We start from the raw sequence: 16,860 nt of genomic DNA on the forward strand, positions 1-16,860 counted from the left end.
TGAGTTTGGGAAAGCCTGGTCTCCATAGTGAGTTCCAGGACTATGTAGAGAGAGTGTATCTCAAACACACACACATGCACACACACACATGCACACACACATGCACACACACATGCACACACACATGCACACACACATGCACACACACATGCACACACACATGCACACACACATGTACAAACACATGCACACACACATGCACATGTACCCACACCATGCAATCAGATAATCTTAATATGCTAAGATACAGATACCCCATGAAACAGGTATTTATGTTCTTTGAGAAAAATTATCAAAGGAATTTGATATAGAATAAACAAGACAAGGAGAAGAGAAAAACAGAGAGTATGAGAGAAAGTATGAGTACAAAGGATAGAAATAAACTTAGAACATGGGATGTTTAATAAAGGGAAATAATATGAAGCTTTAAAAGCTGGATGTGAATATTATGTCTGAATATACTCTCATTTGTTTGCTGGTTTTAGTCTCAGTTATCTCAGTTTCTTTCCAGATTCCCAATGCCTCTCAAATTTACTTTCTTGCAAATGTATATGTGTGTGTGTGTGTGTGTTTTGCTTGTGAGTGTGTCTATTCATTATGTGTGTGTTTGGTGCCTGTGAAGGCCAGAAGAGGGTATCAGATTTTCTGGAAATGTAGCTGTGGTTATTTGGGATCCACCATATGGGTGCTAGAAATTGAACCTGTGTTCTCTGGAAGAGCAGCCAGTGACTTAACCATGGAGCCATCTCTCCAGTCCCCCTTCTTCCATGCTGGGGAGACTTTTATAAAGTCAGGTTATAGATGCTAGTTCTATCCATAGACAGTTATTTACAGATCAAATCCTAGATATCAGTCATACTTCTGAGCACTTCAGGCTTGGACTGTGAGTGTTGTTCTTACCTCTGTGCTGTCCTTTGTGAGAATGTGTGACATGTTGTCCACATTGATAGCAGTCTTTTACATATTAGGTCACAAATGTCATTGAGTCCTACAAGAATCCAGTTGAATACCAGATATACCCCTGAGTTGCCCCGCCTGATGTTAGGTGCTTGGAATCTGTCTGTGTTTCCTTGAACATTCTGGCTCTGACAAGGTTTTCATTTTGCTGAATTCCATGTCCAATTCTTTAAAGTTTCTCAGTGCATTCTAGAGGTAATTTTCTTCCAGCATTCACAATCTAGTTGAATGGCATTTACTGAAATTTCCTGAGTGTACAGTTCACCCAGAGCCTATGGTACCAAGTTGCCAATTAAGAAAGGGCCTTTTGGAAATCACACTAATTCCTACTAAAAAAAAAATTCTTTAATCAGAAAACACAAATGACAAAATTATATGGCAGTAGTCTTATCTGTGTTTTTATTCCAATATGTGGTAAATATATTCATATTGTATCATGTTATAATTTTTGTTTCTAAACTATCATTATTATTATGAAAATATTAGCATTATTATAGAGCTTCTGAAAATATTCTTAGCTGCTATAAAGTATATTTAATATATTTAAAATATTTTGATGACTTTTGAAATGGTAGTGAACCACAAAAAACTAGATAAGAATGGCCACCATTCTAGATTATACAAGATATACAAAGTGAATTAGAGAGTTGCAGGTCACCCTTTTAATTTCTGATTTTGTTAATTTGAGTACTTTTTTTCTGCCTTTTACTTAGTTTTTTTCCTCAGAGAGCCGAATCTTTGAGTGATTTATATACTGTTCTCTTTGTTTTTATTTTATTGACTTTAGCCCTAAGTTTGATTATTACTTGCAGTCTCTTTCTGTTGCATTTGTTTTGGGAGCATAGATGTTCAGAACTGATGTGTCATCTTGGTGGATTTTTCCTTTCCTGAGTATGAAGTGTCCTTCATCTCTTTTGATTAGTTTTTGTTGGAAATCTATTTTGTCAGATAGTAGAATAGCTACACCAACTTGCTTCTTGGGACCATTTGCTTGGAAAATCTTTTTCCAACTTTTTACTCTGAGGTAATGTCTATTTTTGATGTTGAGTGTGGTTTTTGTATGTGGCAGGATGGATCTTGTTTTCCCATCCATTCTCTTAGCCTGTGTCTGTTTTATTGAGGAATTGGGTCCACTGATAATGAGAGATTTAATGACCAATGATTATTATGTTGGTGGTGTTGGTGGTAGTGTGTATGCAAGTAAAGCTAACCATATTGCTTATTTCAGAAAGGAATAGATGGCTCAGTGGTTAAGGGCACTGACTGCTGCTCTTCCAAAGGTCACGAGTTCAAATCCCAGGAACTACATGGTGGCTCACAACCATATGTAATGAGATCTAATGCCCTCTTTTGGTGTTTCTGAAGACAGCTACAGTGAACTTACATAATAAATCAATAAATCTTTAAAAAATAGGTTAAATGAGATATATAGAAATATTTTATAAGGACAGACACCATGTAAAACCTCTGAAATGCCATTTCAACATAATTTCATTTTTACAGGTTTTTTTTTCCTATTGTTTCTTACTTACTAGGCTTGAATCTTATTTCCCTCAATAACCTTAATTTTTTTTTATCAAAGGCTTTCAATGCAATACTGATAACACAGCAGTATGACTCCAGTGTCCTAGCTCTTCTGCGCCAAACCCTAGATTTCTGTCCTACACTTTCTTCTAATCAGAAGTCTTAACAAAACTTACTTGTGTTTTTAAAACACTATGCCTAGTTTTTGAGTATGTTGTTAAACTGCCTGGTAAAATAATTTTAATATAGATTTTGAAGTTGTTAATAGTGTATTAAGTTATTCCTCAGTGGTCATGTTTAATAGAGGAACAATTACCCAAAGGAATAGAAACAATAACAAAAATAATATAAACTAAGGACTCCTCTTTTTTTTAACCTTTTATTCCTCAACTCATTTCATGTAGGTGGTGGGTCACTGTCAATCTTCTCTGTAAGTTATAACATATGTTATAAAACATATAACATAATGTCTGATTATGTCTTATATATCTTTCTAAGCATTTAGTACTTAAAATAAAAATTTTTAAATAGAATCATAGAAATTTTGAAATTAAAGGGACAATAGAGATTACTTGGATTAGACGTTTTCAATGATTTATTTTCTTTTTCTTTTTAGAAGAGAAAATCTTTTACTCATAGGTAATATTATTGGGACACTTAGTACACTGATTAATAAAAATATAGATGATTTTGAGCCCAAAAATCCAAATCATGTAGAGTTCCCCAGAGTGCAGTTTTAAAACGAGTAATTTAGACTAATGGTTTCATTCTCTCAGCTGAGGAAATAAGTTAATAGAGCTTGCATTTTATTTGGTGTTAAAGGGTAGTTGTATTTAGAGTCATCATTTCATATGACATAATTGAGAGAACAGGATTACCTAAGAATAGAGTTCTTATTTCTTTGTTTGTTTGTTTATTTTATGCCATTTTATTTTTCATGCAGGAACTTTTCCCATCTTATTATTCATCAGCAAACTTTATTTAAACCTACTACAAATGAGACACATTCTGGGTCTGTAACTGATACAAAGATATGTAAGACATAATGATTTTCTCAAAGAAAGCAAGTAGTTTGGTTGAGAAATAAAACATGTAGTGGAAACATTATACTGAACTTAATTAAAGCTTTAAGATTTGAGCCGCAACAATGTGGCATTAACTGGAATATAAATGCTGTTTATGGTAAGTTCTCATTTAGCTAAGAGGAGAATGATGCCACTCCATTGAAGCCCAGAAACTGTAAGGCATGATGACTGGGGTCTGGATTGATACCTGGATTGATGGTTAAGAGCACTGACTGCTCTTCCAGAAGTCCTGAGTTTAGTTCCCAGCAACCACATGGTGTCTCACAACCATCTGTAATGGAATCTGATGCCTTCTGGTGTCTGAAGACAGCAGCAGTGTACTTAAAAAAAAGATCTGACAGCTGAATAGGAGATGACTAAACAGGCATGAGATGGTATGATGCTATATGAAACAGGAGATCTTGAATTCCAGCAAGTTGTTTCTCCTTCTGTATATACAGCACTATATAATTTCTTGATTTCTCAGCCTGTTACTTCATATCCAAAAGGGAACGTATCTTAAATAAAAACATCTTAATTAATATATCACTAATTAATGAACCTCAAATCCATGCTTATCACTGAAGTCCACTTCTATGGTAGTAGAAGATAGTTAGTGTTTGCATCAGGCTGTTTTAGAAGAGGTCCTCCAGGGATCCAGAAACCTTCTAAGGCTTTTACTTTTACTAAATTTGGGAGTGCTTTCCATTTAGTTGGCTGTAGGGAAAGAGAGAATTCCACTGGAATGACACTCAGGGGCTGATCCTGAAGATGATTTACAGCCCTTAGCCCTTTTGTATTACGTAAAGCTTAATAACAAATATATTCCTAAGTACAGAAAATGAAATTAAGTACAATTTGGAAAGGAACTAAGTTTTTTTTTGTTTTTGTTTTTGTTTTGTTTTGTTTTGTTTTTTAATTTGCTTTTTCGAGACAGGGTTTTTCTGTATATCCCTGGCTGTCCTGGAACTCACTCTGTAGACCAGGCTGGCCTCGAACTCAGAAATCCGCCTGCCTCTGCCTCCTAAGTGCTGGGATTAAAGGTGTGCGCTATCACCGCCCGTCTGGAACTAAGTTTTTATAGCTATCTTTGCTACTTAAAGAATTGTTGATAAAATGTATATTTTACATATTTAGTACATTGCAGAACATGTACAGGTATTCAATTGCCCTTCTTAAAACATGAAGAAATTTACATTATGTTTTACTTAATACAGAAAATACACAAATTTTAAATTAACATGTGTTTTAACTTCTGTTTTGAGGAGAGATTATCTTTTAATCTAATCATAAAGATACTTATTTAAAATGACCCTTGTAGGTAAATCCTTTGTTGCCCCCCTCTTTTAGCATGGCATTATTGCTACAGAAGATGAAGAATACTTTATTGAGCCTCTAAAGAATACTACAGAGGATTCCAAACATTTTAGTTATGAAAATGGCCACCCTCATGTTATTTACAAGAAGTCTACTCTTCAGCAACGGCATATCTATGATCACTCTCACTGCGGGGTTTCAGGTGAGTGCACGCAGCTGGGAGCATTGTGATGTGAGCATGTTCCTTTTTCAGGAAAGTAAAATATTATTAATAATAAAACTATGATATGTACTTAGGTGGTTAGAGTTATAATGCCCAGAACCATCTTTAAAAGTATTATCTAGTAATAGTTTTAAGTCAGTTTGGAAGCTGTTAAAGAAATTTGTAAAATATGTCTATATAAAATTTGATATTTTTTTCTTTGAAGAAAAGTAAAGTACCTTATTATTTACAACTTGCATACATAATTGTTCCATCGCACTTTGTACTGTTGGGTTAACCTGATCCTTTCATTCTAGTATTGGTAATACATACCCTTGGAAGACTTTAAGAGAATACTCACAAGTAGTGATAGAACTCAATAGGGAACTGTGCACATACACAATAGGGCCTGTGAACCTAGGCTTCAGTGATGAAAATAAATGTTTCATGGAAGATGTTGCTCTTGAGGGGACCAAAGAAGGTCAGCTGCTAGAGTGCTCCACAGAGAGAAGGTAGGAGTTATGAGATCCTGAGTGAAAGAGATTGCCACATTCTATACATTAATATTAGTATTCTTATTTGTGTGCACATGTATGGGCTGGAGATATGGAGGTGCAGTTTTTGGTACTCAAGGGGTGTGAGTGTGAGAAATTAAGTTAGAGAGATTAGAAGGGACCAACAGGAAGATTGCATATAGCATATTATAGAGTTCACTGTGTACTGGAAATCTTTTGAAAGATTTTTAAGGTACAGAAATGATATAGACCTATGTGTGTTACAGAAAGATTGTTCTGGCAGCTATACAAAGGAAGAGAGAGACTAGAGGTAGGGACTTAGGGTGCTAATATGAAATAGAAAAATGTAGGGTATGTACTCTATCATAGCACAGCAAAAACTCCAGTGTAGCTTTAGATAGGTTTTCCAACCCCCAGTTTGCTATCTCAGCATACATTACTCACTCATTTTATTCATCATCATTGTTAGGGAAGCCATGTCTACTCTTTAAAGATAGTTATTTTTCTTAGGACTGGGTCTCACTTCGTAGTCCTGGGTAGCCTATAGCCTACTATGTAGACCAGACTTGTCTTGAACAAATACAACCTTTTTTTTAAACTGACTATTTTCTTTCTGGTTATGGATTGCCAAGTTGATTAGTGAATCCATCATTCTTTGATTTCACTAAGTATTCATTACAGGGTCATTTTCTTGGAGTTCTTTCTTATTAAGTAAGGTTTAAAAATCTCCCAGACTTTTAATTATATGAAGTTTTTGGTCAAGAATTGGTACTAGAGAAAGACTATCTTAGTACATTTAAATCACTTAAACCATTAAAAACAATTCCTTAGTAAGCACTGGATTGGTTTGATTTGGTCTTTATATTAAGTAATAAGACTAAATAGGGGTATCTGTTTTATATCTAACAAAATTTAGGCTGTAGTTACACTTCTATAAACAATTTTTTTAATCTAGATTTCAAGTTTATTTTGATGTATTTTTTTAGTTTTCCAATTATATATAACATTTTCCTTTATGATTGTAAATGAAATAACTTTTATCCTATTCTAAAATACACCTCTTAATCTTTGATGTTTACATCATTTCCTTTGTCTTTTTGGTTGTGAGCCTTGATTTTAATCAGTGAGCCATCTCTCCAGCCTGCATTGTTCTTTTTTTTTTTTTAAATCCTTTAGTCTCCTGCTGTTTTTTTTATTGGATATTTTCTTTATTTACATTTCAAATGTTATCCCCTTTCCTGTTCCCTCCCCCTAAGCCCCCAATCCCATCCTCCCTCTCCCAGCTTCTATGAGGGACAGGGAAGAAAAGCGGCAAGGGAGAACCAAAAGGATATTTTCCCAAGTGTGACAAAAGACTACCTTTTTTTTAATTTTGATTTTTCAAGACAGGGTTCCCCTTAAAGCTCTGGCTGTCCTGGAACTCACTCTGTAGAAGAGGCTGGCCTCGAACTCAGAAATCCGCCTGTCTCAGCCTCCTAAGTGCTAGGATTAAAGGCATGGGCCACCACTGCCCGGCTAAATGTAAAAATGACCAAATAAATGATACTTAAATTCTGTATTTAGATAGTAAGCTGGATGAAAGATTAGGCATAACTTATCACAAAGTCATTAATTTATATAACAAATGACTAAGCCAGAGAAACTGTAGTTATACTAATATTAAAAACATCTTGTAATATTTCACAACAATTTTTGTTACAAATATAGTGTCTCAAAAAACACTTATTTATTACCCCACAGCCTTTGAGGATTGGAAGTCTGAATAGATGGATGATACGCTTAGCTTTGGCTAGAGCTGGACTTTCATGTGGCGTCTTGACTGAAGGATAATCTTCTTCCCCATTCCCTTGGTTCTTTGTAGCATTCATCGTTTGTAGTTGTAAATAGCTTTAGTTTTTGACTGGCCTGCTGGTGGGAACCTATAAGTCCTTCCCTTGAGTTAAAAAAACATGATCCGCATGCTTTCTCCAAGGCAACAAGGAAGAATCCAGAGTCAGCAAATTCTATAGTATTGTATATCATGTGTTTGCACATATGTAATCACTTGTAATCCAAGTTGTGGTTCTACCCATACTTATAAAACAGTATAAAGGCAGGTTTATTGTGGTAAACAGCTTGTTTGCCACAAGAGACATGAGCAAACACTGTTTTGAGTAGACTGTTTAAAGAATTGGTATGTCCCTGTCTTCTTTGACCTTTACAAATACAGATAATTATTTTTATATGAGGTTCCAAAGTATTATTATAGTATTTTCTTCCTTTGTAAAATTTCTTCAGTCTACCAATGCAAGGTTTTAGAAAGGCAAAAGCTAATGGGAATACAATTAGAATAGTGCCACTTCTGTCAATTAAAATTTCCTCATTAAACATTTTGGCTACTGGAGGTGATAAAAATGTTCAGTTCTGAATCAAGACATGAAAGAAATATGTTATAGTCCTCTGCCTACTCAAATTTATATGATAAATATAAATTTAAATAAAGTATTTAAAAATGATACTCAACTAGAAACTTCCCTCAGTTGGCAAACCTGATTTTTTAAAATGAAAGATATACTGGGTGAACCATACCAATTATGGTTTTAAAATAACTATATTGCAACCTCCCTAAGGCCTAAGGAACAAAAGAGGGAGCCTATACGAGCAAAGGATGGGGAGTTTGCTGTGAAACTTTGTCTCCTAGTAATGTCAGAAGCTACACCTGTAAAGTTTCACCGACATGACAGCTTAACCATGAGTCGAATAAGGATGACACCAATAGACATGCCAAAGTGGTTGGCAGTGATGGTAGCAGTGGCGGTGGTATCTATGTGTATGTGTGTTGGGTTGCATTTACTCTCAACCCAACACAAATAATTATAGGAAACTGTGGATTGCCCAGAGTGTGAAAAATAGTGTTTTCATGGAAGAGTATATTAATTGGTTATTCAATACTAAATGATCATTTCTGAAAGTCTAAGTACTAGTATACAGACAGAGCAGGCTTTATTTATGAATATATTATATTCACGTAACATGTTATGTACACATATATGCATGTAATAGTAATTAATGAAAAACAAGGCCATGAATTTGAGAAGGATCAAGGAGAAGTATGTGGGAGTAAAAGAAAAGAAAAAATTATATAATTATATATTATAGTCTCAAAAAAGTGTTGCTAACATATCTTTCAGGTCTTATATTAATACCCCTTACCTTTATTTTATTTTACTTACTCCATTTCCCAGGTGTGTGTGTAAACATGTTTTTTTTTATCTGTGTGGATTCATGTATGTGTAACATGCATGTACTTATGGAGACCCCACATTGATGTCAGAAATCCTCTATTGCTTTTCCACCTATTTATTAAGTCAGGGTCTCTAAGTTCAACCTATAGTTCATATATATGACTAACCTTGCTAGCCAGCTTGCTCTTGTAATTAAAGTTACAAGTGAGTTGCCTCATCACCTGGAGTTAAGCAGTTTATGAGGATCTGAACTTGGTCAAGCATCTTGTTTACATTCTCTAACCAGTGAGCAACCCACTTTTAGACTTTAGAAAAGTAATAGTCTGAGTTTTTTAACCAACTTAAATAGTTTTAGACATTAAAATTATGTGGGAAATGTAATTCATAACATTCTTCAATTCAGAATAGATTTTTTTACTTTTTTATTATTTTATTTTATTTTTTTTTTTTGAGAAATGACTTCTTTGTGTATCCCTGTCTATCCTGGAACTAAATCTGTCATTCAGGCTGGCTTCAAACTCAGAGAATCACTTGCCTCTGCCTCCTGAGTGCTGGGATTAAAGGTGTGCACCACCACTGCCCTCTAATTAAGACATTTTAACAAAGAGCATCTTATCGTAATATGGGTGCTTTTTCAAATGAGGGATAGATACTGCAGAATCTCTGTTTTTCATCATCATGCTTTCAATCTATTAAATCTTATATGGTTTGTTACAGTATATATTCCAAATCCAAAGGTATTTTTATAATTTAATTAGCTACTAGAATAATAAGAAAGACTTATTCAAAAGTCTATTAACTAATTCATTTTATAGCTGTATTTATTTCATTTTATGATAAGTTAAATGGTCATATTAATTTTTTTCAGATAAGATAACTAACTTGAAGATTTGAAATTTTTGTTATTTATATACTTCTTTATTCTCTTCTTTTATTTTGAATATCTTGATCCATTAAAGACTTTATGAGAAGCCTATCTATATGAGATCTCTTATATAAATGTATTTGATTAGTGCATCTATCTGAATTACTTAATTATTTTTATTGTAGATCTCACAGAAAGTGGCAAACCTTGGTGGCTGAATAAGACATCTTCTTTTCCTTCTTTGCCACCAATTAATGTCACACATATTCATCACAGACAGAGAAGATCTGTGAGCACTGAGAGATTTGTGGAGACTCTAGTAGTGGCAGACAAGATGATGGTGGGCTACCATGGCCGTAAAGACATTGAACATTATATTTTGAGTGTGATGAATATTGTAAGTTTGATCCCTCTATATACTGTGTTACTAAATAGTTTATTGTGTTTTATACTTAGGTAATAAATTTTTACTAAAATAAATATAAAATTTTATTTGTGTAAAGTGGTAAAAAATGAATTTGTATTGTTATTTTAATTTCTGCTTGGGATTGAGTCTATGACTTGCATATAATAAATACATACTTGCTCTGCCATGGAATTATACTGACTTTCCTTCCCCCAGGCTAAAAATTTGTCAATCAACTTTTTTTTTTTGAGACAGTCTCTTTCATTATATAATCCTGGTTATCTGGAACTCACTATATAAGCAAGGCTGGCCTTGAACTCAGAGATTGGCCTGATTATAGGCCTGTATCACCATATCCTGGTGGTCAATTAATTTTTGCATAGAAAATAAGATTTTTTTTTAAAAAATAAGATTTAAAATGTGTTTTTTTATTAGATATTTTCTCTATTTACATTTCAAATGTTCTCCCCTTTCCTGGTTTCCCCTCCGAAATACCCCCTATTCTCTTCCCCTCCCCCTGCTCACCAACCCACCCACTACAGCTTCCTGGCCCTGGCATTCCCCTACCTTGGAGCATAGAGCCTTGTCAGGACCAAGGGCCTCTCCTTCCATTGACGACAGACTAGGCCATCCTCTGCTATATATGCAGCTGGAGCCATGAGTCCTTCCATGTGTACTCTTTGGTTGGTGGTTTAGTCCCTGGGAGCTCTGAGGGTACTGGTTAGTTCATCTTGTTTAAAATGTCTTATTTTTAGTAAGTGTGAATGGTTAAGTCTTATCTAAGGAAGTTGAAGCATCAGCCCATACTATAGATTTTGTGATGCATACAATTCATCTCTAGGAGAAAATACTTCTTTTTGTAGTCTTATATAAAATCTACTAACCAAAGCCTCTTGAAGTGGTACAGGGTAAAATAATATATTTTAATATACATCATAAAGTCATAAAGTTGCATTTTATTTTAGAAAATCAAAATATCACTCCATGATTTTTGTCTGACTTTTTGTCTTTTCTTATTTTCTGGAGGTCAGGTTGCCAAACTTTACCGTGACTCCAGTCTAGGAAACGTTGTGAATATTATAGTGGCCCGCTTGATTGTTCTCACAGAAGATCAGGTAAGAATGACTTTCTTTATATATCAAAACTCTTAGGCTATAGGATTATCATCATGAACAGATATATTTCTTTGTTACTTCATCTAGCAAGTCCTAGCTAAATATTTTTAACTCTAAACTTTATTTTTATGCAATATTGAGATACTTTTAAATAATATACATCTCATGTATTGTTAAAACTTTCTCTCCATATATGCATACTTGATACATGTTTCAGAATTAAGGATGAACATTTTACTTGTATGGCTTACCTGATGATAATGGTTTTGGTTGACTTTTGTAGGCTGATGAGCTCATATATGTTCTCTTTACTGTTCAAGTTGGAAGTGGAAGGAAAGTCTGTTTAGTAATAAATTAAATGAACACTAGGTCAGATGTTCTGGAGATAAAAATCGGCAAGAGATTCTTCCTAGAAACCACTACTTCTAATTGTAGTCCCACTTTAGTTTTCAAAAGTTTTGACAACTGACCTTAGTAATTTGTTTGGAACATTTCTGGTATGCATGTTGTATTGCAGCCAAACTTGGAGATAAACCATCATGCAGACAAGTCCCTCGATAGCTTCTGTAAATGGCAGAAATCCATTCTCTCCCACCAAAGTGATGGAAACACCATTCCAGAAAATGGGATTGCCCACCACGATAATGCAGTTCTTATTACTAGGTATGGTTTGCTGCAAGTATTTTTCCTTTGATTGTTGTGTTTGCTTGATATTATAACTATATTTGGTTCTCTCTACACCTCATTCAGGTAATAAAGGATAGGAAGAGCAAAGTGGGAATTTATTTTTTATCATTGTGAAAAATTTAGTCCTCTATTAATATGCTTGTATCAAATGAACTAAATAAGAAAAAATAATTAAGATTTAATTCAGAAATATAATAAATAACTTTTCTCCTTGTAAGTCCTACTTGTAATGTTTAGCTAGACATATAGATATCATTAGTTAATTACAGAAAATACTAAAAGCAAGATTTTAAAGTATGAGAAATGAGTTGTCACTTTTGGTTATAAAATATAACTATCCATATGTACTTCCTAGTTGTGATTATTTATGTTAAGTTTCTAAAAGGGAAGAGGAGACTGGTTGTCTATTTAATTGCATTATTTAAAGTAAGCATTTAAATGGAAAAAAGCATATGCAGAGCCAGAGAGGTAGCTCAGTGGTTATCTGCCTGCACTGCTCTTGTGGAAGACCCGGTTACGTTCCCAGCATCCACACTGGGCTCTTACAACTTCCCATAGCTACAATTCTTGGGAATCTGATATCTTCTATGGCTACAGGTACACAAATTTCATGCATTCACACAAATACATGCATACATATAAATAGAAAACCTTAAGAAGCAGATTTATCATACTGTTTAAAAAGTTTCTCTCAAGAAGTCATTACTCTGTAATAAGCCAATGAATTCATTCACTGCTTTCTAGTTTTACAAAGCTCTTTATATTTATTCTCAAAAAAATGTGTGATGATGTTTTGCATGATTGAAATAGGGAAACTTAATTAAAATAGTTAAATATGCGCTCTAAGGTCATTCAACTAAGAAATGAAAAATAAAATAAAATAAAAGACTTCATCCCTGATGATCTTGCTCTCTTTTTACTATCCTATACACCTTAATTCCTTTTTTTTCTTATGATCAGGCTGACATCTAGAACAAAGGTTCCAGCTGTCTTTTCTTAGTCTCCCAAATAGTTAGTCCTGCAGATAGGTGCCAACATGCCAGTGTTTGTTCTAATTTATTCATATATTAATTATGATTGGATAGAAACATTATGCTTTAATAATTCTAATATAGTATTTTTGACCACTTAACTGTTACAATCTGCAGTGGAAGAAGTGTCTCTGATGATGGCTGAGCAAGGCACTGATCAATGAGTATAGCAGAATGCCATTAGGAGTCATTTTACTGTTTTGTTTGTTTTTGTTTTTGTTTTTGATTTTTTTTAGAACAATAATATTTGATTTTATACTAGGTCCCTGGGCTGCCTAATCTCATACTCTTAGTCACCCAAGCAGTATTAAATATGGTTCCACTCATGGGGAGGGTGCTAAGTCTGATCACATATTGCTTATGTCACACAGTTTGTGCCACTGCTGCCTTAGCATATATTGCAGGCTGGATATCATTGCAGATCAAAAGGCTCATGTCTGAGGCTGTGTCCATATTTCTTTTTTGGTAGCATGCAGAGTACTTCCTGTACCAAAGATACTAATATGTCGGGGTGAAGGCTTTTTATAGGCACCATCTTGATTTCTCCACATTTAATGAGTATATTGATGTTCTCTTGCCATTTGTTTGTGAAAAGTAACCTATAGTCTTTGCAATAGCTAGGCTTGTTTGGAGATTCCTATGGGACCCTTTTGGCCAACAGCTCAATTAGATGTAAACTAATCCTGGTACTAGAAGCTTTATATAATGACAAGTTTTGGACTCTTAGGGCTCTGTTTCCCCCATTACTTGGTGATTTCATTTATATTACCTTTGTGTGTGTGTGTGTGTGTGTGTGTGTGTATTTTAGGAAGCTCCTACAGTGTTAGATTTCCATACTGCCCCTCAAATGATCTTTAATTTTAGCTGTCTCTCCCTATAATCTCTCTGTTCCCTTCTTCCCTCTATCTTCACACTTGATATTCCCATTCTAGCCTCTCCATCTATAACTATCCATTCTGTTTCTCTTTCCTGATGAGATTCATCAGTCTTCCCAGTCTCTTACTCTATACCCTCCTCTGTCTCTCCATATTGTACTTGGTTATCATTGATTTAAAAGCTAATATCCATATATAATTGAATATATCTGTAGTTGTGTATCTAAGTCTGGGATACCTCACTCAGGATGATCTTTTTCTAGTTCCATCCATTCATCTGTGAATTTTATTTTTTCTAACAACTGGATAATACTCCATTATGTGAATGTATCACATTTTCTATATCCATTGTAAAGAAGCTCTTTAACCTGACATTTTTTATGCTGTTGGGTGAGGTGCATTGAATTGTCAAAGTATGTGATAGGACATTAATGGTATATCTAAGAATAGTAAGTTAGGGAAGTTTAATTTGCAAGTTTCACTAGCTCTGTTAACTCTCATCAACCTTGTCCCTCCATCTTACGAGGTAGAAATACTCTTTTCCTTGGGTATTTGGCACTTTAACGTACTGTGCCGTGCCTCAGAGATTTCTAGAGAGTCTTTTCTGTACATAAAAATTTCAGATTCTTTCAGTTGAATACATTCAACTGAACTGAATGTAGCAAAATGATTTTGTGAAATTTGCAGTCAAATGGATGGAACTTGAAAATATCATCCTGAGTGATGTAACTCAGTCATAAAAGAATACACATGGTACGCACTCACTGATAAGTGGATATTTGCCCAAAAGTTCGGAATACCCAAGATACAATTCACAGACCATATGAAGCCCAAGAAGAAGGAAGACCAAAGTGTGGATGCTTTAGTGCTTCTTAGAAGGGAACAAAATACTCACAGGAGGAAATATGGAGGCAAAATGTAGAGCAGAGATGAAGAAAAGGCCATCCAGAGACTGCCCCACCTGGGGATCTGTCTCATAAACAGCTGTCCAAACTGAATGATATTGTGGGTGCTGGAAGTGTTTGCTGATGGAAAACTGATATGGCTGTCTCCTGAGAGGCTCTGCCAGCAGAGCCTGACAAATACAGAGGTGGTTGCTCATAGCCAACCATTGGACTGAGCACGGGAGTCCCTGATGGAGGAGTTGGAGAAGGGACTGAAGGAGCTGAGGAGGTTTGCAGCCCCATGGAGGGAGCATTAGGGACAACAGGCCAGCTCCCCCTGGAGCTCCCAGGGACTGAACCACCCACCAAAGACACATGGAGGGACCAATGGCTTCGGCCACCTATGTGTCAGCAAATGGGCTAGTTGTACATCAATGAGAGGAGTGGCCCTTCGTTCTGAGGGGGTTAGGTGCCTCAGTGTAGGGGAATGCCAGGGCGGGAAGGTGGGAGAAGGTTGGTAGGTGGGGGAGCACCATCAGAGGCAGGGGGTGGAATATGGATAGGGGGTTTCTAGAGGGGAGACCTGGAAAGGGAATAACATTTGAAATGTAAATATAGGCTATATCCAATAAAAAAGAGAAAGGGTAAAATACTGATTTGTAGACATGGTAGGAAATTTAGGAAGATGTTGGCAAGAGTGCAAAACATTTAGATAGGAATAAATTCAAGAAATATAGTATATATTCACTGATTACTGTTATAACGTTACATGAAAATTTATCTATTTTATTGTTTGAGGGTTGCACACATATCTGTAATGTGTTTTTGTCAAATCTATCCCAATTCCTCTCTTGTAGTTCTTCCTCTGTACTTTTACCTGCCAAAATCTGTGCCAAATCCATCTGTGCTTTTTTTTATGTTAAATTTTATTTTTTGATTTTATGCACATAGTTGTTTTGTTACATGTTTATATGGATGTGCACCACATGTGTGTCTAGTACCTGGAGAAGGCATTGGATTTCTTGAACTAGAATTAAGGGATGATTGTGAGCCATGATGTGAATCCTGGAAAGTAAGTCCAGATCCTCTAGGAGAGAAAGTAGTGCTCTTAAGTACTGAGCCATCTCTCCATCTCATGTGTGCTTCATTTAAAACCCACCCATTCCACTTAGTACTACCATTATGTGCACATGTGTAGGGCCATGGACTGCAGAATAGGGAGCCCTTCTGGGGCCACATTGCTGAAGAAAGCCAACCCTGCCTCTCTTAGCAGCCATTACTCGCCAGTAGTTCATTATCTAGGTGTGGGACTTCATGAATCCCTCTTCCATCCATTCTGGGATTTTTTGCAGTTCTATCTTGTGCAACTGCTCTGTATGGTGTCACCTGCTCTGTGAATGCATCCATGCCTCTTCCCTGCTGTCTCTAGAAAAACTGTTTTGAAGCAGTCTTCTGCCATCTCTGCCTTTTTCAAGGTTCACTCTCCTTTGTGATGATCTCTGACCTTTAGGAGGAAGGCTGTATGATAGAGATGTCCATTTTGTGGTTCAGTACTCCACAGTAAGGGAGTAGATATTGAGCATTTCTTTGTTTCCACACAAAGATTCATATATAAGATAATGCATATTTTAAATAGGTTAACAGCTACTCTACAATATATCTATGCATTAAAACATTATATATTGCAAACATATTAAACTTAATTTAGAAAAAGACAGATAACTTTATCATTACTTATAACAGTACCTGGTAATTAAGAACACATTGGCATTTTACTTAATTGGTTATGTATAAGGTCTACAACCTAAGCATTTATGCTGTATTCTAAGATTTTCACCAGGACTGGACTTCATTTTTTTTTCTGCTATACTATCACCCTTACCACCTAACCTTCCTCTGCTCCCTATGCCTTACTTCTGAGGCTGCAGTGATAGGCTAGCACTCTTCCTCCAAACCATTGATAATGGGTCTGTGTCAGCCACTATTGACAATGCGCTAAATGAGAGGCAGAGAGAGAGAGAGAAAGAGAGAGAGACAGAGAGAGAGAGAGACAGAGACAGAGACAGAGACAGAGAGAGAGATGGAGAGAGAGACAGAGAGACAGAGAGAGACAGAGACAGAGACACAGAGAGAGACAGAGAGACAGAGAGAGAGGGAGAGAGTGACACAGAGAGAGAGACAGAGAGAGAGGGAG

General features: G+C 35.5%; 1 protein-coding gene across 9 annotated transcripts in view; it reads left to right on the forward strand.

The window, feature by feature from the left end:
• The window catches only part of Adamts6 (ADAM metallopeptidase with thrombospondin type 1 motif 6), a 235,161-nt gene that overhangs the window by 22,089 nt on the left and 196,212 nt on the right, over positions 1-16,860 (forward strand). For 6 of the 9 annotated variants that reach the window (XR_004115934.1, XM_031360639.1, XM_031360640.1 and 3 more), the window contains exons 4-7: positions 4,896-5,064; positions 9,854-10,065; positions 11,106-11,189; positions 11,707-11,852. Coding sequence is in view for 5 of the 9 variants with exons in the window: in XM_031360639.1 (XP_031216499.1) it covers positions 4,896-5,064; positions 9,854-10,065; positions 11,106-11,189; positions 11,707-11,852 (611 nt within the window). In the remaining 4 variants the exon portion in view is untranslated. Of the gene's footprint in view, positions 1-4,895; positions 5,065-9,853; positions 10,066-11,100; positions 11,190-11,706; positions 11,853-16,860 lie in introns of those variants that run through there. The other 3 variants (XR_004115935.1, XM_031360647.1, XM_031360645.1) reach the window with 3 other exon arrangements.

The sequence above is a fragment of the Mastomys coucha genome, unplaced genomic scaffold, assembly GCF_008632895.1.
Source record: "Mastomys coucha isolate ucsf_1 unplaced genomic scaffold, UCSF_Mcou_1 pScaffold8, whole genome shotgun sequence".
In the NCBI taxonomy this organism is placed as follows: Eukaryota; Metazoa; Chordata; class Mammalia; order Rodentia; family Muridae; genus Mastomys; species Mastomys coucha.